The 26899-nt window shown below is 40.3% G+C and overlaps 1 protein-coding gene across 5 annotated transcripts in view; it reads left to right on the forward strand.

Annotated features, from left to right (window-relative positions):
- The first annotated feature begins 23256 nt into the window (after positions 1 to 23256).
- VCL (vinculin) overlaps positions 23257 to 26899 on the forward strand; it is a 54962-nt gene continuing 51319 nt past the window's right edge. For 3 of the 5 annotated variants that reach the window (XM_065067566.1, XM_065067568.1, XM_065067570.1), the window contains exon 1: positions 23280 to 23768. In XM_065067566.1, the coding sequence (XP_064923638.1) occupies positions 23601 to 23768 (168 nt within the window). In that variant the 5' untranslated portion in view covers positions 23280 to 23600. Of the gene's footprint in view, positions 23769 to 26899 lie in introns of all 5 variants that reach the window. The other 2 variants (XM_065067569.1, XM_065067567.1) reach the window with 2 other exon arrangements.

Raw genomic sequence — 26899 nt, forward strand, 5'->3', positions numbered from 1 at the left:
CAGAATATGTTATTCCATGTCATCGCTCTTATTTATGTTACCTTGGAAATCATGATATGATTTGCTGATTCCTTTCTTGGAAGGTTTTGTGATTTTTTTTTGGTGTATTCTTTTAAGCAAGACATCAGATAACTTGACTACATGCTTCACATGTCTTTTCCTAGAAAGGCAATTTTTAAATGTGCAAGCAATGTATTTTATATAATTAAGCACATCTATACCTCAATAAAAAAGAACGTATGCTGGCTGTTGCAAACATCTTTGCTAAAAAGATTTCTTTGCAGTTATCAGCATCATCTTAAATACAGGAAGAGCCTTGAAGTGTGTTTTTAAGTCCTGAAAGCAGAACACTGAAAGTGTCTAGATAGAGATGTAGCCTTTTTAAGCCTAAAAAGAAGAGGATTTAAAAGGATTGAATAGCTCAATGGATTAGCAATGAAAGACAGACAATTTCACATATAAACTTGTCTGAGTTCATCCAAATTCAACAGCAACTTAGGTCATCAAATTAAAAGCAGCTTTGGTGGTTCACTGGAAGCAAGTCTGTGGCGCTCAGCCCAGTTTCTAGAGAAAAGATACTCATCAAAAACATGCCTCTATTTGGCATTCATATTGGGTGTTTCAGAAAAAACAAAAAACCTAAAATAAACAGAGCACTTCTCTTAAAATATGTGATATTGGTGGCCTGGCTAGAATACTATGTGGGAAGCACAACCTCCCTTTTTTTAGTTGGGGATATGCAATGCAATCTACGAATAAAAGCAGATTTTCACAGCATTACTAATGCAGAATTTTCTAAAAACCTGTAAAATATTCCGCAAGTGGGAAGGAGAGTTCAGGTGATTCACTGTGAATTTCTCATTCCTGAACTTAAACTCTGATTATAGCATAACGCAACATCATTTTACACTTTATGGGCTTTCTTTTGTACAGTTCTTCCCCATAAAACTGGACCCAGATAAAGCTGGACTCCTTTCTGTCAGGAACACTGTAGGAATGTATCATGTTTTACATGACACCGCTATCCTGCTCACAGGAGGGGCATTGATGGGCCGGCCTCAAGTGCCTGAACAGACAGTGATGTCAAAGGCACCAAAGCTGCTCTGATGAGCCAAGACCAGAGCTGCTGAACTGGGGGGGATCATGCAGGTCACTGCCCACCCACTGGGGCTGAGACAGCGGGAATTCCACAAGTGATCAGGTCTCATTCATGCTCAGCAGAGCAGCCGGCAGACAAGACTCTTGCATCCAGTTACTCAGTTACTAGCTCGACTTTCTGCATAAAAATTCTTCAGTTTCATGGGCATGAATGTTTCTCCAAGTGTAAAAGACAAAGCTAGACACTGGGAAAAAAGGCACTGACTTTCTGAGAAGCTACAAATCAATATTTCCGCAAACAAAAATGTGGTGCCCTTAGACAACTTCTCATATATAAGCATATGAAAATTCTAGATATGTTCATTTGGGGGTAGGCATATTGAGATCAGTAGCCCCACAAAGACAAGCAGCATTTTCAAGGAAAATAATTCTGTACACTTCTCTTCATCAAAGCACCCACACACTTGGTATTTGGTGCCCTTTATTCATGATCCACTTCTTTCAGTCTGTGTGATCAAATTAATTCTGTGCCTAGAAATCAAATAATCTCCTATGCATGTGTTATGAATACACAAATGCACAGACATTATCAGACTGTTTGCCTCTTCTGCTTTAAAAATGGGGGAGGGACAGGTCCACAGCACTCTGGCTATAAATGCTTTCTGTATATCATTGCATGGTAAACTTGCACTCATCAAACTCAGGCTGGCAGTAAAAATAACCCTCTCTTGAAGAGCAGACTTTAATTTATCTACTAGGGTTTCCACCTGTTAACATTTTTCAGAGAGGAGCCCTGTCTGGAAATAACTCTGTATTTCATGACAAACTCAATGTGCTTTACCGGACAGAACCAAGATGTGACTCATTGCTCTGAGACGTGTAAATACTAAAGCTGTTTCAGCCGTGGAGGCATAGACTTGTCTGACAATAGACAGACATCAGTGGCAGAGCTGAAAAGAGGCCGCAAAAACATGGACTCTGAGCTTTTTATTTTACCTGAATGAAATGTTGGCACTCTGAGAGTAATCTCAAGAAATAGGTCACTATGAGGAAGATATCACTGAATAGGAGCAGCAGGCTCTGGTTTCTAGAAGACAGGAGAATGTTTCCTTCAGTCTGTAGGATATCTCAGTGATCTTTAAGTCATGCTTCTCTCTCCTGCTGGTCACAAGGTCATAATAATGATCACTGGAAGAGTCACATTTTTGGTCACTGTGGGATTCATGTGTCTTTGTGTTACAAGTTTTGCTCTCAGGCTGTTCTCAAGTTATCTGCAGTAGTTTTGTCAAAGATTTCAAAGTGTGGATGGGAAAATGAATGAACATATAGCAGGACATTATTTATTAAAGGATATTCCTATTGCCCTAAACATCATGATACTATGTCATCAAATCAAATTAAGTAGAAGGGTTATTACTGAAACAATAGCAAAGATCAACTGTTCCCTGTACTGTGCTCCCAGTTCATGCCCATCTTTAAAAATGTTTACCAACTTACATTTTTGACATTGAAATTAAATAGCATTTTAGAAATTTACATATGGTTAATGTAACTTTCTCTGCCTTTTCACATTATATCATGACATTCTAGAATTCCTTGAGTCATATTTGTCTGAATTTAAATATTATTGGTCTATCTGGGTCATAAAACTATGGTAGTTATATATCAGGGAACATATTAAGGGCAGAGATTCTGGCTAATACAGGGATCACCATTATCATTTAGAGGTAAGACAAAGTAATTGCAATACTTTGGGTAACTGTGCACTAGCTGAGCACTGGTATTGTTTTGCAAGAATCAGAAAAAAGTTGCAGTACAGATGAGCATCACGGGATGAGGTGTTGCTCCTGCCCTTATAATGCTGCAGGTAACCATACAGAAAAAGAACCACAGTAATATATAACTATTCATTTAGTAAGATCTGCTATGAAAGGTAATTGAAAATGTTTTGGTTTTGACATAAAAGATTCCATATCAAAGAGGATACAGTAGGGCTGGAGAGTGGGAAGAATGATTGATTTATCTTATGAGTGTGGCAGCTCAAGAAAATTTCCTAGCGGTGTACAACAGCAAGAATCAAGAAAATCACTAGAGAGTATAGTTTAGCTGTATACAATTCAGTGAGGAAGACAGGAACCTAGAAGGAGGGGAGTTTTGACTGTTTAACAATTCAGAAGCTACACCACGACAAAGTGGAGACTGCACCAAGACATGAGTTTAACCCACATCCCTCATGCACATACTGTTTCCTACAGTTACTAGCAGTGTGACTTCATTGACACTTGCTCAGCTAGATGCACAGTGGGGGTGCAGATATCCAGCACTCATATAGAGCCAGTACGAGGTCTTAGCACCATATAAGACCAGTGTCCTACTGTGGGGTTGTGTGGTGCCAAGTCTTGTGAATTACAGTCAGTTCCTGAGTTATCCTTGAGGGGACTGATCGCTGCACCAACCAAGGCATACTTATATAGGAATTATTAACAGATGCCTCATTTCCCCACCTTCCATTTTCTCCCCCAAAATAAGAAATAACCCGCAACCACTGTGACACACAGCAGCTGTGACAACTTTCCCATATAAGAGATGCTACAGCTCCAGCCTGTAACATTCTGGCAAAGATACTGCTATCAAGACAGCACAGCTTTCCAAATGAGACTGTAGGCTATTCTGTCTCTGCTATTTGACGATCATTCCTGATCCTGAACTAGTCTTTAACATTGTAGGGAAACAAATTAGCAACTAAAACTTCAGAAAGAATTCAGTACTCTTTCACCGGAGCAGAGTATGTCAGCACAACAACAAACCCTGGCAAAGCTTCTTTAATAGATTAGCCCAAGAGAGAGATGCGAGCATCATATTTTTGTCAACAGAGAAAGAAAAACAGGAACAAATTGAAACATTAATGTCTTCAACGGTTATTCCCCCAAGGCTTTTCTCAGGGGCAGGCGAGTTCATTTGTGCCTGTGCCAGTGATACAGCACAGTGACAGTCAAGTGAAACAGAGGGGGAGAAGGGGATTCTTCTCCATGCAGCTTTCATACTTTGATGCATTATTTTTCTTGTATGAGTTACTGACAAAACAACAGAAATGCAGGTCTTTCCAAACAAACAATGCAAGAAGCTTGACTCAAGAAACTCTTGAATTCGCCTTTAGTTTCCCACAGAAAAACAGCAGCTTTATGCTTCCGGTCTGTGTGTCTTATTTTAGATTACGGAAAGTATTTCCACAGACCACTTAGTGGGATGAGAAGTTAGGATTTGATGTTACAAGATTCCAAATCTCTTTTTTCCACTAAAGTAAAAAACCATCTGGGTAGAAACCTCATAGCTTTAGTTGCTGTTAAACTGGATTTGATTTTGGTTTATAGTGATTTTTATCAGCCTGAGGCCTTCCACTATTTTGTACATGATGGCTAGCAAGTATGCATTTACAGATTTCAGAAATATAGAATAGTACTGGCAACTACACTATATTATGTTGTTATAACAGTTGGTGGCCTTTAAGAAGAAGCAGCTTGCAGTAAGTATGCACTACACTTGCAAGAAATCTGGAACAAAACATTTGGTGAGTTGTTTACACATGCCGCTAGAATCAATGGTCACTCAAAATACCCTAGTAATCTACGGATTCTGTCTAATTCAGTGTCCTATGAAATTTAAATTTCAACATCCTCCTCACCGCTGATGCAGTCCAGATAACTTTAAGCCAGATACTGGGCTAAGTCTGTATTTGAATAAATTACAACCAATTTCCTGAGCAAAAGACACCTGGTTCCTTCTATACTAATAGTTTTATTACATCTGAAAGTGCCAGTCAAAACCCAAGCACAGCTGTTTAGTGGTTGTTTTGTGGGTTTGTTTGTCTTTATTTTTTAAGGAATATTCCAAGGCAGATTTATGGACACTGGTGAGAAAAGTTGGCATCTTCTGCTGTTACTCCTACAGTACCTGCACATTGTATACCATTCTGGGAAAGTGCTCTTTTTTTCTGGCTCCTGAATAACTAGCAAGGCTTTAAAGAGACAGCCCTTACAAAGGTTCTCATGCTGCAAATTTCCTAATGTACTTGAACTCTTTACTGCAAGAAATTAATGAACAGTAAGACAACACTCCTGGCTTTCACTTTCCAATCAGAATTTGCAGCAGTAGCTGTCAGAAATAGCATTTTATTTATAAACAGATAAGGTTTGAGATAGCTGCCAAGGTGCACAGAGCACTCCAAAGCCACTTCATAATCCTTCTCAGAATCAAACTGCACTTTAAAGCAGTACTTTTAAATGTATGAACCATCTTAAACCATCAAATGACCTGACACTTCAAATAAATATTTGCAAAAACCACTGTAAAGATGATTGTTTGATTCTATAGAAGTTTAGCCATTAGCTTTCCACCATCACACAGCTTTAAACTGAAATAGTAAGGGTGATGGAGCTTCCCTAACAGTTCTCAGTAAGGGAAGCACCATAGAACCTTCAAGGCCCCAATCAAAAGCAGAAATTCCTGCAGAAGTAGAGTGCATATCTATGAACTATAGCATCCTGGTCTGAAAAGCTCATTTCCCAAGCTATATAAGGTATTTTCTAGGAGTCACCATCTTTGAGATTATTAAGTCTCAGAAGCACTCAGAGTACCAGTAACAGCTTTTGCAACAGATTTGTAGACATTATCCACAGTATATATTGATATAGAGGAAAATTCTGAATCCCTTCAGTGGCCCATACTGGTCACTGACAAAGATTAGCCCAATGCAAACAAAATACATTAGTAAACAAGTACATTTAATGGGGACAACAGAAAGTAAGTCAGATCCTGAAAAGTAATGTAGCATTGTAATTAAGTGTAGCATTGTAATTAAGTGTGGCATTGCAATTAAGTCTTATGACTCAAACTACTTTCTGAGATTTTAGAATTAGAGTGCTGCATTTCTGAGGTTTTGTCCCCAAAATAGATATGGGAATTAGACGTATTTATTTAGCAGTTTGTATGGCATCAAATAATTAGAAAACTTGAGATCTAGTGCTATTAGTAGTAATAGTAAGGCTAAGAAGAAAACTTCTAAAGTTTTAGGGTCAGTGACATTGAACACTGAGATAGTGGGGATTAGAAAATTACCTAAACTGACATCATGAAAGCAGTTTTTTTCATCAGATAATAAACACACAAAATTATGCCTCTCGAAAGAAAAGGCTACAACACCAGTACAGCCTTCAAACAAGAAAAACTACTGAGTGTCTGAACACACTATAGTCACAGGGGAAATCCTTTAAAGCTTAGTTGGCAGACACTGGGTCTTGTGGGTATGACAACATGAGTTGTCTGCATTAGTATTTTGTTTTAAAGTCTCTTCCACACCACAATGTCATGTTTAGGACAAAGCTATAGCCTAAGAAGTACAGACGTGGGTGACAAATTTGTTTCAGACCGTGAGTTAATAGCAACTAGACTAGTTAATGGGCTAAATGGAAGTGATGATAGACACAGTGCAAAGGGAGCCTGTCTCATGACCTGTCACTGAATTCCCAGTGTGGGGACTCTATGGACTCTTTGAGTATTTCTGAACAGATTAAAGGTGACTGGTTTTTAAAGCGGATTTTAAATCAGTTTTCATACATATGATTAATTTTTACTTCTTTTAAAAATTCTTTACCCCGTGTTAAACACTTTGAACTGAGAACTCATCTCATTCATGATGAGCTGCACACCTTGGCGTGTTGCTCTTCCAAAATGTTACTTCAGGGCTCAGCCCATGTTACTGGAACACTGCAGATCATTTGAAATCCATGGCATTATCTGGCCTGTTCTAGCTATATGGAAAGAGTAAGCCACAGCTGCAGCTTCTGGTGTTCCTGCACAAGGTATACTCACAAGAAAAAGGGACAAAATATATGAATGAAGATTACTCCAAGACTGAGAAAAGCAAAAAATTACTGTCTCTCTTGTAAGACTGGAGGTTGTACTGTTTCCTCTACATCAGTGTCTGCAGGCCTAGTTTCAAATAAAGACAAGGCCTTTGTGTCTCTGCAGATGACAAGGTGTAAATAAAATAATAATTTACACTGCATTATTGACTTTTTCACCATAACTATATACAATTTCCACTGCAAGAAGCAATACTCGTCTTTCTGCAAGCATTCTCAGTGCCACTTGGTATGCCCAGTTAGTCAGCAAATAGAAAACTAATATTGTCCCACATGAAGTGTGCAGACATTTCCTAGAATTACTCAGGGAGGGGGCATAAATGATCTGCTAGGAAAAGTTGACAGCTCTACTCTGTGCATTGCGAGAACTCTGTAGATTGTTAGCAAATGGGTGGTGCTACCCCGAACTGCAGTTGATACAATTCCTATCGGGGTTTAAACGTATCAAAGGGGATATGCTCACCTCTCAGGGGAATGCTAATAGCAGTTTTGCAATGGTAATAAACTATTGTTACCAAAAGGCATGTTGGAATGTCACAGACTATATAAATTCTGTCTCAGAGGCTCATATGAGCTGCTTGTCATCTCCTGGAGTGTCTGAAAGCTCTGGAGACTTTGGAAGATGTTCTGGAAGATGTTAAAACTTGCCAAACATGCTCACGACTGAATGGATATTCCACAACCTCCATCATAGTTATAAAACCTTCCACAAATTACTTATTCCTCTGTGGCTCTTCACAAAGGTACCTCGTGCACATCAACCTCTATGCAGTTTGCTAATCACTTTACTGCAAAAAGGGTGAGCTAGCAGTGATTGCACTACATTTTACCATATCACTGCTTATTGTGGTCAAACACTGTTGACCACATCTATACCTGAGCTAGTATCTTCAACTTGTATAGCAGAAGCAATTTATTCCCTACAACAGGTTGGATTTAAACAGACTAAGCAATGTTCAGAGTGTTTATGCACACAGTCCAAGGGCAGCTCCTGCTCTGCTTCACAGCTTCCTTTGCAATGTCCAGGAGCTCCTCTGGACTGTCAAGAGTTTATGTCTAGACTGAATATGTTTGGGAATAATGTGCATGTACCTAACATATAATTTGGTTGCATTAATTCTGCAAGTTTCTTCAAAATGAAAAAGCTCTGGTAAGGCTGAAATGGGAAAAAAGTTTGTGGATTTTTTGCCAGGTCACATAAGTTCTTTGAAGTTCAGGGGTAAATTTCTTGCTCTATCAAAATATGTGTGAATTCTGCTACTTAATTTAGTGAGATGAGGGTTTCAGTACAGATATTTCTTTGCACGCTTAGGACTTGGATAAAATTTTGCAAAGTTGGGATAAGTACTTAGGAGATCTGAGCCAAACCATAGCTTACATAGAAATTATGGAAGACTGAGGTATGAGCTCCGCTTTTATGTGTGCATATATGATTAGTAGCTAATATTAAGTATTCTCCCGCATGTTAAAACTTTCCTATAACCATTTGAAAGACATGCAGTCTTACAACAGTATAATTTACATAGAGTAAATAGATCTTCCCCATGTAAGGAAGTTATGACTATGCCAAACATTTCAAGAATGGAAGTGCGAAGGAAAAGAGATTGTCAAGACATCAGTAGTATCACATCATCTCTTTCTGGAATCTAACATCTAAAGTTAAGAATTCAAGAGAATAGATCTTGGTTGTGTATATTACTGGAGCTAGAAAAGTCAAAGGAATCAGCTTAGAATATCCAGAATCAGCAAAAGAGAACCAACGGCATACTCAGGTGCTAATTCAGTGCTGTATCCAAGACCACTGGCTAAAACCTATAACGGCATCAAACTGGGAAGCTAACTCTGAAACCATCTCTTAGCACATCTGAGTGCATTACAGTAAGGCAAGCAACATTCAATTGAGTAACTACTGTGTCCATGTCAAATCACATAAAATAATAGCACATAGAAACAGTGCTCTCAAATGGCTCAAAAAGACCCATTCACAGACCAAGCCTAAAAATATGACTCGGTAATTTCCAGGCTCTATTAAAGAATGAAAAATGTTTATATTTAAATAGTCTCAGTTCTCTCCTTTCTAAAATAAGGACTTATTTCATGCCAGTCTCAGAATAGAGCACTACACATTAGCTAATATCTAACCCATCCTTTAAAAAAATATGTAGTGGAGAATGAACTTGCAAAGAGCATCAATAGATATAAATAATACCAATACTTGCAGAGAAAGCACAACATCCACAAATAGGGAGATCGATCTACCAGGAGATAAACTGATATTAGAATTACTGCTATACAATACTTTCAGTTACTTAATAATACTAATTTTTGGTAGCAAAAAGATTGGAGAATTCACTGTTGATAATTTCAAATCATTATATATTTCTTATAGACTACAATGGGAGTTTTGCTAGTTCAGCAGTTTTGTAAGTCCAAATACTTCTGTAAGTCCAAACATTTCTGAATGTAATTTTGCCAGTATGTGAATCAGGCAGACTGTAAAAAAGGCTACCCTGCTGGGATTTTCATATGTAGTGGAATGTATGCATCTAAATTCTGACCCAGCACGTACTAATTCATGGCAGAAAGGAGCTTGCTCAACCTATCAGGTTACAAGAAAAGTAACAGAAGTTCACTGCCACATTACACAGGTGTAACACCAGCAAACAAACAAAGCCAAAAAAACCCCCAAACAGACTCCCACCTTGGGTAGGAACTCTTCAGTAGGGTATTCCTCTACAAGTGTCAGGATTGGCCACAATCTGATTGGACTTGACAGGTTACTGGTCTGATATATATGACAACTGCTACCTTCCCATAAGAAGTCTGTGTAAATATTTGTGCTCCTAACAAAACATAAATAGGAAGTACTTTCTATTTCTTAAATAAAAGTATCTTTGCCTGCCTCTGGAACACTAAGAAGTCTGAACTCAGGGTGATTGTGGGTTACTACCTGGGAATGAAAATAGAGAAAAGAGAAATAGCCTGGAGAATTTAATGAAGCTCTGGAGCACCTCATGCATATGGAAACATTTGCAGTACAATTAGCAGTAGTGCCAGATTACCTCTTCTTACTGTAAAAGCTGACCATGGCAACTGCAAGAAAATACATTTCTAAGGTGTCAGCTGCCCTCTCTTTAATTTTGCAGGCCAGAAGTGCAGTCCTACCTTGTTTCCCATATACTGCTCGAAATTCAGCCTACAGAGAGCAGAAGGGTGAACAGTACAGTAGAAAGAAACAAAACTCCTTCGATTCTGGATGGGGTGGGATAGCCATATACTGGATATGGAGGGAAGAAGCACAGTTCTCCATCCTGCAGCACCATCAGCTGCATGGTTAATTCCCTGGAATGTTTCTGCAGTGTCCATACATTAAAATGTAAGGTGAAAGTAAGCTGTAACTTAAGAGTATTTAACATATTTTATTACAGGCTCAAAGCTGATTCTAGGCCATTATCACCATTTTAAATGTAACTCAATTTATGTTTGCATGTACTTTTAAGTTATTTTGTTCTCAATTAAAAAAAATAAAAATCATAATGGCTACTTCTTTCCTTAGGACTACTTTTTCTTTTTCTCTCAGCTTGTCCCAGAGTTGAATCTTTCCAAACGAATGTCATTGTTATCATTGTTGTCGTTTTCTTCTTCAAGCCTGGGACACTACGAACAGGTGCTGAGCAAGATTCTTTACATAGCTCTTCTGTGACAAGGCACCTCAACCCTTGGCCTCTGGCACCTGTTGTTCTTTTTGTCCTGCATTTACCAGGGAGTTCTCTTCCTGCTCCCAGCATGTCCACATTCCTGCTTGTTCTACTCCTGGGCCTTCCAAGTTCTTGCCTTTACGCAGCTCCTAGGATTCCAATCCTGGAGAGACGCTAAGCAGAATCTAAGCTACATAGATTCTGCATATTGGGGTTTTTGTGGGTCATGGGTTTTTTTGGGAGCTTTTTGGTTGATTGGTTTTTATTGCAGTCTTATTTGCTCTTTTCCTAATGTCCTGTCAGAGAGACAAGCCAAGGTTAGGCCTGGGTTGCACCACTACTGCTTCCCACTTTATGGGCAATGGAGAGGGCAGAATGGCAGCAGCCAGGCTGGAGTGTTGACACTTCCTCCTTCCCTCTGCAGTGGTGCAGACCACTGCATGATTCAGTGTGATCTGCAGGATTCAGTGCAATGGCCACAGTCTCCCACTCATAGGGTTTGTCTCATGCAAATCCACGAACCACAATTCTCTTTGTACTTCAGGTATTAAACTGATGTTGATCTTGTATTTTGTGACTAGACGACTAAAAGGGGAACCAGACTCCAGTGTCCAATAGTGAAGGTTACTCTGCTGTCCCCAGGATTCTCTCAGTTGCAAGATTCAGAAAGCAACTATGCTGAGGTGACAGACTTTGCAGCCATCAAGTACAACTACCCCTCAGAAACACATTGCCTGTACTGAGCTTTACTGACCACAGCTAGTGCAGCAGAGAGCCTTCCCTGCTTTTAGTCACATTTGGAAATACACTTAGTGATATGATTTTTAACTCTTCCTGAAAACTATAGAAGTACTGTTTTTTTACAGGAGCTAAAGGAAGCTGATGTCCCGAGGGTTTGGTGCTATGGATGCAGTAACTGTATCAACTCAGATGTGGCAGGATTTCTTAAAATATTTTTCTTCAGTTTAAACCCATATTCTTTCTTTCCTTTACTATTACTTTGAAATTAAAACATAGAGGGCATGTTTCCTTTGCCAAAAGGAAATCTATGCTCACCTTCATTACAAAGACGAAATAAGATCTCCTCCCTTCATGAAAGCTCTCGGATACTCAAACAGTCCTGTCTGTAGAATGCTTATATAATTTTCCCACAATAATTTTTCTCTCTGTCTCAGTCCTTTATTCAGAGTCTGCTTTCTTTACCTCATTTTCAGATCTAATTTTCCCTGTGTTTCTATTGCATTAAGGTCTCTCCGCGCTCTCTCCCAGTTTCTAGGAGAAATGCAAACCTAATTAAGGACACATGGAATTTTTAGGCTAGACACACTTAAAAACTGAAAAGAAAAAAGGTTTGCATGAAGCCATGGAGGTTGTTTCCAGGCTTCTTTTATTTGGAACAGAGATACCACAAATTTACTGCCACTTTACATGAAGGAGATGCAAGGATTATATCTCACAAGGAGTGTCATAAGCATGAAAGTAAGGTGCATGAGAGTATGCAAATGGGTATCTTCAGTATATGTACATTTTTTTCTTACAGGACATGTTTTGAGTACTAAAAGCATATGTGGCAGTTAGAGGTTTGTCCAGCAGGCAGTCTCTGCCATGTGACAAAGATGCAAGCTGCCCATACCATGACCTGGCCCACAGCTGTGTCCCTTGGATCACTGTGTGCATGGTCATCCACAGGGTCAGGACATGATGATGCAGGCTGTGTTCTGCTTTCTCTCACATTATCACTAACTTTTAAATAGTAACAGTGCTCTGTTTATACAATATGTATCTTTGTTGTGACAGATACAAGTCAATTCTAGCAGAAGAAAAGCTCAGTCACACACAAGAGAGGAAGTAACAGCAGCAGCAGATAAGGAGTTACTTTTGTCTTGCTCATCCTTACCCGAAAGTTTCTCATTACACTGGCACCAATTTTGGTCCTTCTTTCTTGATCTGAGGTGTTAGAGCAGAATAATTTTACAGGAACAACATAAAGATGTACAGAGTCAGAACATGTGTGTCATCTGGGATACTATCCCAGCTCTGGCAGTGGTCAACAGTAGGTGTCCTTGAGTAAAATAACAATTCCCAAAGTATGCATGTCCAGCTGAAAAATCTAAAGCTGAGGATCTTCTTAAGACAGAAATAGTGTCTCCATGTTTAACAGACCCTGATGGAATCACCTACTCTGAATTTGTTCAAATAGCTTTTGAACATGTTGGACTCTTGAACTCTGTTCCATATAAACATTTGGAATGAATAATATCTCTTTATGACGACATAGTTAAAATTTATCTCTACTGAAGTTATAAGCACTTAACATTCAGAACCTCTTATTTTGTCATTTACAGCTACGGATAGCACATTTTGTTTGTTTTGTGGGTTTTTTGTTTTTTGTTTTTTTTTTTTAATTTCCAACTAAAGACTACGCAGTTTAAGCATGTACTGTGAGGGAGAGTCTTTTACATCTTTGCAAAATGTTTTTTGAACTTCATTATCATGGAAGGTGAAAAGTGGAACCAAATCAGGCATTAGGGTTTAAGCCTTCTGAGGGGTAAAGTACATCTCTCAAGCAGCAGCCAAAGCAATGACAACCTGTAGAATAAAGTACAAAATTTCTTCAGTTAGACAGGAACAGCGTTACCAAAGTGGCAACACTTCCTATTTCATACAGCTCTGAAAGCTGATGGTGTAATTTAGTGGCACTCCTGCCAAATCATTCACTGATGGCACATTAGCTGTATCACTATGACTCAACTTCAACATTACAATCCTAATTTGAGAGACCTGTCACTTGATTTTTGGGAGTCCTTCACATTACAACTTGTACATGGTATCTTTATTTTGGTGGTAGTAGTAGAGGAAACACATGAAGGCACACTAGAAGTTATTTAGAATCTGCAGGGATAAATGTTGATGCTTTTGCCTAATGACATATAAATAATATACTTTCACATATACCACCATAATATACCACCCTAAAAGAAGGTAAAATTCAATTTTTGTTGGGACAACAAAGTCCATTTCAGAAGTTTGAAACTCAGTGCAATCAAATCTCTTTTGCTAAATGAAAACATGATACTTCCTCCTTTAGGCAGTTTGAAAAGAAAAACAGAATCTTCCATCTCCACCTTAATCTCAAGGGTGTCCCAGGACAAGCAGCACCCTATCTCTACCACAGCCATTCTAGCCTGAGCTATTTTTCTAGAAAATGCCCATCTCTTCCACAATGAGTCAGGGAAAGCAGCCTACAAATTATTTTCTGACATAAAATGCCCACCTCCATAAGAAGGCTTTTCTAATGGCATTTTAATTCATAGGACATCAGCTTCATTTTCCTTGTTTCTAAAAGCCAGATTTATCCTCTTCCTATCAAAAGATCATAAATCTTGTCTATAAAGCAGCAAATAAGGGCACCACTACTTACGAAGCGTTCTGTAAACTGTTCTTAGCAGTAGCACAGGTTGCCCAGAGAGGTTGTGGAGTTTCCTTCTCTGGAGGCATTCAAAATCTGCCTGGACACATTCCTGTGTGATCTGCTCTGGGTGAACCTGCTTTAGCAGGTGGGTTGAACTAGATGATCTCCAGAGGTCTCCTCCAACCCCAACCATTCTGTGATTCCATAAACGGTGACTCATGAGAAAAGTGAACCACTACTCTGTCAGACTTGCCCTTGCTGGCTTGGCTATGTGATCCTTTGGTCTGTAGGCCACTGCTTCCCTGCGTGCCTGGCTGACATGCAGCTACCGCTGCTTATGGAAGTCAGAAGCCTCAAAAATCTGCAACAGCTAAATACAAGTGAATCTACCAGCTAGTAGTTAAAATCTGTTGATTCTCTACTTTTTTTAGGGCTTTTTAAAAGGTCCTTGTTCTGTTAAATGTATATTAAAGGCTCTTCTTAGGCCTTCAAATAAGGTTTTGTAGAATGTGGGTCTAAATATTGGTGAATTTAGTTCTATTTGGAGAGACTGATCTGGCAGAACTTCAACCAGACCTAGTAGTCAGCCCCACCAATCTTCTCACAAGCATTCCTGTGAGTATTCCTCAGAAATCTGCAAACCTAACAGCTTGGTATTGGCAGAGTTTGGATACACATTTGGATTTGGGGTAAGTGCACTATTACATACTGAAAAATGGAATGGAAAAAAATAGCTGCACTTCTGTTGTTCAGGCCCTAGGCAGTTAAAATTCAACAATGCTGCTTTCTGCTGTCACAGCATTTGTACTTCATTCCTTTTTTCTGACTAAAGCACTACAGCAGTTACCTTTCTGAACAAATTCCAAGAAGCTCATGTACTCCCAACTATTTTGCCCCTTGCTTCACTGAGGATGGCTTCCCAGGCTACTACGGCTGCTTCTCTTCTCCCATATTTGGAAGTTGGCCTGCAGCACAGAGATCCCTTGTGGGTTTCTGTTTAAATTCCAGAGTCACTGTTGCACATTACCATTTCCTTCAGCTGATGTAAATCAAATACAGTATGAGTGAAAAATGTGAGCATAGGCTTGGCTAAGTGCTTTGCAAGGGAAACTGTAACAAATGCAGAAAGTTTGTCTCAGGAGAAAACGTTTCAAAAGGGCAGCTTGCTTTGCAGTGTGACATTCCTGGGGCTATTGACCCTCATTTGGCAGCAGTCTGCAGACACTTTTCCACTGTGTATCACATTTGATTGGCAATGCTGATAGAGCATGCAACAGTAAGGAATAACACACACATGCCTGGCATCAGGGGCATTTTCCTATACACAGAACCCAAAACCTAAATGGGAATTAAATTTCACCCCTGAAATTTTTGGGCATCTGCAGAAAACTTAGTAGCTCTCAGTTTTTGCTTCTCATCTTCCAGCAGCTCCAACACAGCAGAATCCAAATATCTCCTAGTTTCAGAAAAATGTTAACATTTTTATTAAACAAGTGTTATTTTTTGTCAGTGAACTGAATACATGGAATCGTACGGAACATAATACTTTAAATAGGAATGACGTTAAAATATTTCAATAGAACTAATAGTTTATGGCCAGGGTCCTTTAGGACAGGGTTTACGAACCTCTCATCCCTGTCTCTGAACACTCACATGGGTAATCTCACCTGTGCAATGAGGCAAAAATCCATCCTGCTAACACTTGATCCCTTCAGGAAAGTAAAGAAAAAAAAAAAAAAAGGGGCAGGGAGGGAATCTTCTCTATGTGTAAGAGATTCACAATTTAATTCTTAATAGCTATGAATCTAGCTATAGAGAAGACTAAGAGAAAGATTTTCATGTTTTCAGTACACTTTAAAAAACGGTAAAACAAACCTTACAGACATCATGTGTCATGAGGACAGCTTTTTCAAGCTCAGAAGTGGATCAATGCAATTCTTCCCTTTGCAGCAGAATAAAACTCTCCCTACAGTTCTCATGATCTTTAAACCTATGAGTGGCGCAGTGTTGAATACACACTGTCCTTTCTGTGACAGCACTGCATTTTTATGAGGAACAGAGGACAAAATGTATACTTTCACAGAGAAATCTTACAATGAGTCCTACTGAATTTTCTGCAAGTACAAGGTCCAATTATGTGAAAATAACTGCTGATTCAGGATCTCAGGGCAGGAAGAAGGAAGTATTTTTCTTTCTCTATTGTAATTACTTGAAGCTCATCTGAGGCCTGGGACACTAGAAGAGTTTTAGTCAAGATGAGTTAATGAATATGGCACAGATAAGAAACTAAAAAATATGTCACTGTGATTTAATCCGTGGATTTATATCTCCACTGCATATGGAAGGATTTTATACATATAACTGTATAAATTTGGTGCTACCTAGCAATTTTATTAAAGTATTGCCTAATTTGGTCACTTAGTGCTTGCTGATGGCACTAAACTCAGATACCTACTAATATAAAGCTACAAACCTTTAGAATGCATGCTAAATAATATAATTATCTAAGCCATAAAGAATCTATGAAAGAGTTAAGATCTTAATGATTAGCCAGTAAAAAAGCAATTACACACATGCACATATTCAAAGAATTCATTATTACTAAATATAGTATTATTTAATTATAGCCAGTAGCTTTTTCAAAAGCCTTGGCCAGTCCAAAGGCTTTGGTTTTGTGATGAACTGGAATGTGCACAAAATTGCAGAAATCCCTCAGCCTGTTAATTCTGCAACGGAGATACAAATAATTTATAAGACTCCAAACCAGCAAAACACTTAAATTTTCAGACTAATCTTACACTTACTAACACACACATGCTTTATCACTTTAGTAAGGCAAATCCAGCATGAGGAACTATGAGGAAAGGAGTTGATACATACAAGCACCCAGTAGTACGGGGTGGGGGGGTGAAAAAGCCTGCAGAGATGAAAAAGGCACTGATAAACACATACACAAACAATGCAAGTATTGCATAGGGGATCTTAGAGGCTGATTTGGATACAGGGGTCCTTGAAATTGAATTGAACATAATTACATGCAAAAAAACCTTAATCAAGAACTGACTTAATATCAAGATGTGCTCTTTCAAGGCAGATAAAAAATTTCAGAACTTACTGTAGGCATCTCAACAGAGGTATCTGTCCATTTCAGTGCCAACTAAACCAGGGAAGCTTAAACTGGTCAACAAGAGTGATTTAAACCAACCTTTCCCATTTTAAGGAAATGCACAAAGAGCATACAGGAAGTCAGTTACCATATCTCAGCTGGTAGATGCAGTAGCTCTGTAAACTGCTTGATCGCAACAGCCTTAATGCTCCCCAAAAGCATGTTCTTAGAAAAGAATCATGGTGCAGCAAAGGCCGTTTAAAGCTGATTTCCAGCATCCACATCAAGTTTCACATTCTTAACTTAAACTCCTTTAACATCCTCAGTTCATTTGCCTCAATTTCTGTGTGTCCATGTGTAGACACTACCATAAATATTAACCAAAATCACCAGTGGTAAAATGAATGTTTAGACTGTTAAAATGACCACCTACTGTGAATAAAGCACTTAGATTGTTTACCAGTCATTTATATTGACAAACTCTCAGCCAGCATACATATACTCAGAACACAAGTATACATCTCTTATTGCCTAAAAATGTCATTTAAAAGAACACTGCTGTAACAAATGGGATACTTGGTGGGATACTTAAGAATAGTTTTATCAATTATATTTTCTTTTAGTGTTACTCATCTACACAATCACAGAGTCAAGCTCCTGAAAACTACTTGTTGCTTTTAGAAAAACCAAACTCTATTGTAGGTTCATAGTAATGTTGTCAGAAGACTAGAAAGACTTTTTGTTTGCATTTACTGTGAGTAAACTGTCTATTTTTAACTACACCTACACTATCATACATGCTTTACATACACATGAAAATGTATTCTCATGTGGAATCTTTCAGAAGAAAAGTAGGAAAATCTGGTTTTTAAACCTCATTCCTAGTTAGCAATTTCTAGAATAAGCATTAATATATATACAAACACATACATTTAATAAGCTCATTTTTAGTTTCTACATGTTTTATGTTCTTAAAAACATTCCTTGAATTGTCTTGTTACAATTGTGATATTCCACAATAACCACTTAAGAATGCAGTGCAGCTAATATATTGGGTTCAGAGCAGTTGGCACAGTAAGAAGATGAAAATATAAACTATTAATCCATTTGTACTCTTGGTTTCCCAGTAGGTGCTACAAAGCTGTGTAGAACTTCTAGCAAGAAACTCCTTGAAGCAGACAGTTAATTGGTAGTAGCATTCTCTGCAGATCTAAGCCCCACTATGTTTTATCACTGCAGCTACAGAAGGACATCTAGGAACCCAGTAGTGTAGTATGATGAAATGAAGTCTGTATTCAAGAGGTGGATGACAATTGTGATTCAATTTTTCTAGTCCTAATAGGGTGCTACCATCTAACTCAGATAGCCACTGATGACGAGTCAATGTAGAAAAATCCTGAAGTGTTGGTCTCATTATAGTTTCTAGAACACAGCCAGCCAAGACCCAAAACTAAACAGAACCTAACCTAGTCTCATGGCAGAAGTCATCTTTACAATGACAAGGCATACGGACAGACTACTATAATGAAGTTACACTGTCATACCTCCTTAGTAACCTGCTCTTTCTTTCCTCTAGGTTGTCATCTCTTAAGTGTGAAATGTATTATTTCTGTGTCAGTCACCCACACACTAGAGCTATCAATACAGTAATATCATTCTACAAGAAACTTCTGACAAACTTAAAATTAGCGTTTTAGGCAGACATAACATAAAAAGGAAGAAGTGTCCTTCTTTTGTTTTATAACAGATTCCTTTAATTATCCAGTGCTTACTCCTTAGATTACCCAAAGTTAATGGCTCAATAATAGGGAAGTGCAGAATACATTGACCTTGTTCACTGACATAGTTTTACTGGACTGTGTTCACTGATCAACAGTAGCCTCCAATCTTCCAGAAGTTGATAAAAAGAGACTCAAATAATTACATTTTGACATATGCTTAAACCTACATAGGGTCAAGACAGTAATGCAATCCAGTTTATGCAATATATTAATATGGCATTTCTGCAAACTTTCTCAGGCAGCTAATCAGGTGTTACTCAGAAAATCTAGAAGTTGGTACAATCAAGGAATAACATCAGGTAATTCCAGGGAAAAGTGATTAATCACAGCTAAGTGCCTATAAAACCTAATCCTTCTCTGCTGTGGTACCCAATACTGAAAAGAAGTACTCTAAAATGAAGGTCTGTGCTTAGAGCTACTAGTAACCAGACATGTGCACTTCAATGATGTATTAGTACTAGCAAAACACCTCATAATTACAGACAACTGCAAGCTGGCAAAGCTCTTTGAAAACAGTTCTGTTCTACTGCTCTCACCACTTGCAGCTGCAGTGCCATGTACCCTGACCACCAGACACAGACCTCTCCGAAAGATACTGTGGAAGAGGCTGCACTGAAGCTACATTGCTTGTAAGCACAGTGTTATCTCTTTTTCTCCTAAAGCCTATTACTTCTGTATTCATGCATCTCGCTTACTTCAGTGGAAAAGAGGATTTCTTTGCTTCATTAAAAGACTTCATTATGCATCAGAAAAGGATAACTTGCTATTTGATCATCTGGGATTGAAAAACACTAAAGCCCTAAAGTCAGTGGAGAGTTTTGTAAGCAGAAGAGTCTGCTGACAATTTCTTTGCAGAACTGGGTTTAACTGGACTCAACTGAGTTATTATGAAATAGTAAAAGACATGGAAAGAGTGTCTTAAAAGGTAATACTTTCATTCTAACCCCTTCAACTTGAGATGCTAGTCATCACTGTAGTGCTAATAATAGATACTGCTTCTTCACAATACTAAGATTTTGAGCATGTGGAAAGGAAAGGAGGTTCAGTATCTCTTTAATTCTCAGTGGGGGATCCACTGTTACATGTGTAATACCATAATGGAAGAGGACAAAAGAATTCATACATTTCTACCTTGGGCTCAATAAATGGAATATATTGTCATCAAATCTATCATTACTTTCTAACCATCTGTTAGGACCTGGAGAGCTAATGAAACTGTATAAACTAGAGAAGCAACCTCACAGTAGCAGCACAATTAATGTACAATTACAGACTGAACAGTGCAAAGGGAAAAAAAAAGCTGATTTTTTAAAAAAAGTACCTGCTGCAAAGCTGTTATTCATATGACATCAGTGCGACAGATCTGAATACTGCAAAGAAAAGACAAAAAACACTGTAAAGATGGTACTTAAAAACAAACAAACAAACAACAGTGCTACATGTATTGCCGTTACTTGCATGGAATTTTGCCAGATGAGGCCTCAAAAATAAGGCAGCCACAGCAATAACAGGCAGAGAATTTCAGTGATGGGCCAGCAGTAGTCATGTAGTACAGAAAAGAAAAATTCATTTTTGCGTGGGCAAAAAATACAGCAATATAACCCCCAAAGTGGAACAAACTCTTAACATCAACACACCCCCAAATAAAAACACACATATTTTGGCCCTGTAGATGAGTAAAGTTTCAGAAGGCTACCAAAAATGTCCATCTGTTCTTATTTTATTTTGCCTGTAGTAACTATATCTGTTAGAGCCACTACAACCTTTATAATGATCAGATAACTTTTTTTTTTCTTTAAAACCTATGCATGTACATGAATATTTTAGCCAGAACTTGGTATCAAGATCCCAGACTTAAAGCAATTACTTTTAATCAGAGAACTTAGCTTATGTGCAAGTCCCACAAATTACTAAATACATAGTTTATTAGGTTTGCACACTTACACAAAACAGAATTTTGCAGATCATTAGTTGATAACATGGACTAATTACTTTTTGTTATTCCCAGCTGCTGCACATCACTATTGAGAGGGATTTTTATGTGTGGTCATTATTACTGATCCATAGTATGCTAAAGAGGCACTGCTGGGAATGCATATACTAGAGACTGTAAGTACAATGTTATATAGCCAACAGCTAGCAACATAGAATACTCTTATGGTACACTGTTCAAGTGACTTCACACACACATTGCTGCTGAGAGGCTGATATTTTTAGTATGTTTTGAATGCCAATAACATGACTTGGTTATCTGTTATTGAGCCTACAGGTATGACTCTTTCCAGACAAAACTGGGCTATACAACATGAAAATCAGTTGTCTGACTTCTACCGTTGCAGATTCAACTGTTGCAATACACACATGTAAATGCAAATTGAAGCATACTAAAAAGAAAAGAGAACAATTAAAAAAAAATAATCAGAGCTAAAGGTGTTGCTGAGATTTCTAACCCTGCAAAAAAACCTGCTTTTCTTAGCTCTTTAGGCTTACAACTTGTAATGATCCCTGTAGCTCCACCAATGACAACTCTATTACTAGAAGTCATGAAAACAGATCCTTGTGCACACCAGAAGCCTTATTGATTTAATTGCTCTTTCTATATGCCCCTGGGTTTGTTGGTAGGACCATCTGTGTTCAAACACTGCACAGAAAGCATAATGTTTGCTCTGAAACATTTAGTAGTGAAAGCTAGTCTGACAGGAACATTGATTTATAACTTAAAATAGCATCAGGAGAAAAACACCTAAAAGCTAGTAATAATTTTCCAAATGTAACTCTGTGCTCACGTTGTTAAGGAAGACGCATAGAGCGCAACCCTGTAACCCCTTACATACTTTACCACCATGAGTACCCCCAGTGTCTTAAGAGACACTGCACAGACCACATGGAGAGTGGGCAACATATCCTCTGTATGAGTTCGCACCCCTAGTTCACAGTATCACAGTATGTTTGGGTTTGGAAGGGACCTCAAAAGATCATCTAGTCCAATCTCCCTGCTGGAGCAGGAACGCCTAGGTGAGGTCGCACAGGAACATGTCCAGGCAGGTTTTGAATGTCTCCAGAGAAGGAGACTCCACAACCTCCCTGGGCAGCCTGTTCCAGTGTCTGTCACCCTTACTGAGAAGTTTCTTCTCAAATTTAAGTGGAACCTCTTGTGTTCCAGCTTGATCCCATTACCCCTTGTCCTATCATTGTTTGCCACCGAGAATAGCCTGGCTCCACCCTCATGGCACTCACCCTTTATATATTTATAAACATTAATGAGGTCCCCCCCTCAGTCTCCTCTTCTCCAAACTAAAGAGACCCAGCTCCCTCAGCCTTTCTTCATAAGGGAGGTGCTCCACTCCCTTAATCATCTTCGTTGCCCTACGCTGGACCCTCTCCAGCAGTTACTCTAGTTTGTTACTTTAAGAATGTATTTCTTCCCCCAAAACCACGTGCTCACCTAAGTGTGTTTAAATGAACTCCCGCGACTGTGCCGCTGTTATCACCACAGGTTATAACGGTAAAAACCGTGAGCCGCTCCCGCCCCGCAGGGCCGCCGCCTGGTACTGACCCCCGGCCAGCGGCCGCCTAACGGCTCTCCCGACCGAGTCTTGCAAGGGCTACGGCCGCTGTCCCCTCCGCGTCCCCTCAGCCCCAAAAGGGCGGCCGGCGAGGCGCAGGGCAACGGGGACACCTTTCCCGCCTCGGGCGGGGCGCGGGCGGCCCCCGCCGCTTCTCCTCACGGGGCGGAAGCGGTTAGGACCGCGCCCGGGGCGGGCCGGCTGCAGGCGCGCGGCCGGGAGCTGTGGGGAGAGCACGCGGAGGGGCGCGTGAGAGCGGCTGCGGCCGGACGGGTCACACTCGCTGCGCGAGAAGCGCGCCCCTCGAGAAACTTCCCGGAACGGCGGCTAGGAACAGCGGGCGAAGGGAACCACCTTCCCCCAGCCACACCCAGCCAAGCAACCCCAGCCCAGCGGGCCAAACTTCTGGCGTGGGCAGACCGCAGAAATCCCGTCACCCCCCCTCGTCGTCCCACTACCCCGGCTTTAGTCGTCTCCTTATATGGACACCAGAATGTCTGACGTCATCCCAACGCTGGGAAACCGGCGCCCGCGCATCCAAGCTTGGTTGGGAAGGAGGCTGATGCGGGGAGGTCGGAGGGGGAGGGAGGGAGGGAGGTGCTGGAATGTGGACGGACGCGTCATTGCACCACTGGGAGCGGCGGTTACTGCTCGGCCATTGGGCGAGGGCGACCGAGGGGGCGGGAAGTCGTGGGAAGGGTAGGTTGTGGCGGTTGAAAAGCCGACGCCTGGCTGGGGAGCGGTGCCAGTGCGCGGTGGGTGCTGCCAGGGGGAGGCAAGAGGCTAGCAAGTTCGAGTCCCGCCTCCGCCAGCCTCAACAGGGAGCTGCTTCTCTGGGCTGCTGCAGTCCGCTGAAGGGCGAGGGGAGATCTGAGTGGTTGGTTGTTTTCCTCTCTGTCCCCATTTTTCTCCGTGCGCGGAGGCCGCGGCTTTCTCTGTTGGGCGCCAGCCCGCAGGGACAGAGTTTGCTAAGAGTTTGCACGGACTTCGGGCCCCGGCCTCCCGCCCTGACGCCGCCATGCCCGTCTTCCACACACGCACCATCGAGAGCATCTTGGAGCCGGTGGCCCAGCAGATCTCCCACCTGGTCATCATGCATGAGGAGGGGGAGGTGGACGGCAAGGCTATTCCGGACCTCACCGCCCCTGTGTCGGCCGTGCAGGCCGCTGTCAGCAACCTGGTGCGGGTGAGTAGCGGCGGCTGGGCCGCCTCCCCGGCTCCGCCGCGCGGGCAGAACTTCGGCCGCCCCGGCTAACTTCGTGGCCCCCCAGGCCGACTGGGCGCCCCGTAACGGCCTGACCACCCGGGGTGCCGCCCGCAGGGCCGGGAACGGGTGAAGCCTAGAGGCTTTCTGGACCTCTGCGGCACCTCTCTGGGAGCTGCCTTCGGCACTTCCCGCCCGGCCGGCGAAGGAGCTCGGCGAGCCCTGCTGCAGAGGGATGAGTTGGCTCAACAGCGGGCTGTTCACCATCGTAATGGCTGAAGTCTCCCTCTACCCACCTGAGGAACAGCATCACGCTAAAGTGCAGAGAAGTGCCGTAATTATTGCTGGAATGCACCCTGAAACGTCTCACAGATCTCTCTGATATGCTGTGTGGTTTTTTTGCTGTCTTGGAAACTCCTATTTTAAGAGTGTGCACTATAAAAAGCAGAACACTTACTTAGTGTGATCCTATCCTAAAAAAAAACCCCTAAACCTCCCAGGCATTTGATAGTGGTTTTTGTACTAGCGAAGGCTGTCAGTTGGTTATCAGCACAGGAGGCGAGGAAGGACAGACCTGTGGTTTCTTGGCAAAGTTTGGCGTTGTAGTTGGTTCTGTCTGTTAAAATAGCCTCGAGTGTGGGTTACTGTTTGCTTGTGGGAAGGTAAAGGTGACTGAAAATCCGCTTGAGTCCCTCAACTTCTTGAAAGCAGCTGTATGTAGCATGTCTCTTTAAAATTCAGGTATTTGCAATATGGACATTTTAGTGTGAGAAGTGCAAATGATTGATGCATTTGAGATGATGTAGTTCTGTTATACTTTTATAACTGACTGTATTGAAAGAATAGCAAGCTGTTGCAAGGCAGAAATGTTTGATGTAGAAAGTGCTGCGATGTTGCATACTCCTCCTCTATTTCATTCAGAATTACCTGGTAATACTTAACCTTCTACTTCTGTTAAGTTCATTTACAGATGCTCTGCGTTCATTTTTGAACATCAAATGTTACTTGCTCACTTGGAATCCTATTAAATTCTTAATTCCTTTGTAGCAAGTGATATCCCTTGCCTGCAAACTTTACCTTAAAATGAAATAGCTACATACACAAAAAATATTGTGTTACTGTTAACTGATGTATTAATGCTCTGAAATCATGAGGCTTGTTCGTCTAATGACATGTCAAGATGACTCATGTATGTGATGTGTTCATCAGATTTCAGCCTGTAGTACTTGCTAGTGTTAGTATAACTTGCCACTTTGAGGTTTTGCAGCTTACTACAGTGTAACTACAACTCTTTGTCCCCATGACTCCATGAATTATGCAGTATGTACTGTCTGGTATACTTGTGCTTCTTGTTGACTTTAGCTGAAACTCTTGTTTTCATGAAGAACAATTGGTCTGCAGCAATGAACTGATGTAATAGGTATATTGGCTGTAAGGGTGTGAAGCCTGAGTGTATGAAATACTTTTCCTTGAAAGGAAGACTTTAGAATAACACTTTGCCTCTGGGAGCTTAGCCTGTATCACTCAACTGGGTGACTATTTCCCAGCCACCCCTCCCTCTCAAAAGAAACCTAATCTGATAAAGTAGCATTTACTAGAGAAATGCAGAAACAGAATTAGTTTCTTTCTGCAGCTTGCCAATGCCAGCTCTTCTTTCATTTTGGACTGTTTTGCAAGGTGCTGGTTTTCTTGCCTGCTAGCTAGATGAAAGGAAAGTCTGTTGAATTATTTTTCTGAGTTAATTCACAAACAGCAAATAGAAGTGGTGTAATCTGAGGTGGTACTTACAACGAAGATGTTCTGATCTGATAGAATACTGTTTTGACTACATTAGGAGAAATACAGAACTAAAGTTCTGTTTCCTATCTGGAGCTGTGTTTCTGGTGCATCATTCTGAAGTGTAAAAGTTATTTGTGAAGCTGCAGTTTCACAGGAGCAGGAACATTTGTGCAGACAGGTTATCTAATTATGAGCCTCTGGTGGCTTCACAGGTGGCAAAGATGAAATTGTCAGTATAACCAAGACAGTAATGTAGCTGCTAGCTCTTTGTATAGCTTGCTGTCTGCTCAGGGTTCTTTGTTAGCATTAGTGTCACAAACTGTACAAGATGTTAAGTACTGACCAGCAGAGAAGTTTTTTTGGTGGTAACTTGTCATATACAGCAGCACTATTCCCCAGGTTATAGTAAGAACTCCACACTTTGGAGGGTGCAATATTTAATTCATGTAACTATTTCATCTGTAAATAACTACTGGTAGCAGCGTTTGAAGTGCTGAAGACCCATTCTTGTGCAAGGCCTAGGAGATGTGCTGTGTGAGGAAATGGGCTAGGAAATGAGAGAATGGCTGTGAGGAAGGAACTATATGCAATAACTTAAAAGTTTATTTTGTTGACATTCCTGATATGGAGCTAGCACAATACACTATATCCAAGATGGAGCAGAGGTTGATAGATATGACAGTCATAGATTAAGACTATCAGATGAGTTAAACTTGAGTCTTCCTCCTAGGTAACTGGATTACAGTTTTCCTTCAGTTTGCTATTTAGCATACGTTTCTGTATTTTCTGTGAGAAATGGATGTGCTGTATTTTAAGGTTTGTCTGAAGGCCCCTTAAGTTTTGTGTGTTTTTTAATGCAAGCTTTGCACACTGAACACCACCTACTATAGAGATCAGAGATGTTTCCTTGTACAGAACCTAATTGTAAAGTAATCCTAGGTAAGAGGCAGTCCAAGTCATTGTTGAAGTTAATGAAGTAACTAAATATTTACACGTTAGTCTCCTTACCGTGGTAAACACCAAAGACTTGGTATTCTGCAGTTCTGTACTAGTTCCCAATATGTGACAGTTGGATTCGACTGTGTCTTGAGGATTTTGGGGGGATAGCTTTTTGTAGAACAATACTCAAATTATTTTAATTAGTTTGATGACATTTCTGAACTGTGATGTAAGGTACATGTTGCACATGCAAAAATTTTGTGTGTAGAGGTGTCAGAAGCTTTTTGCACAAAAATAACCTTTGACTGGAGCCAAGAATTTGAGGGAGAGGCTTCAGATTAATATCACAAGATTAATCATGTACTAAATCAGTAATTTTTTAAGTTCTTTGTTTT

Source organism: Columba livia, chromosome 6 (genome assembly GCF_036013475.1).
Source record: "Columba livia isolate bColLiv1 breed racing homer chromosome 6, bColLiv1.pat.W.v2, whole genome shotgun sequence".
NCBI lineage: Eukaryota > Metazoa > Chordata > Aves > Columbiformes > Columbidae > Columba > Columba livia.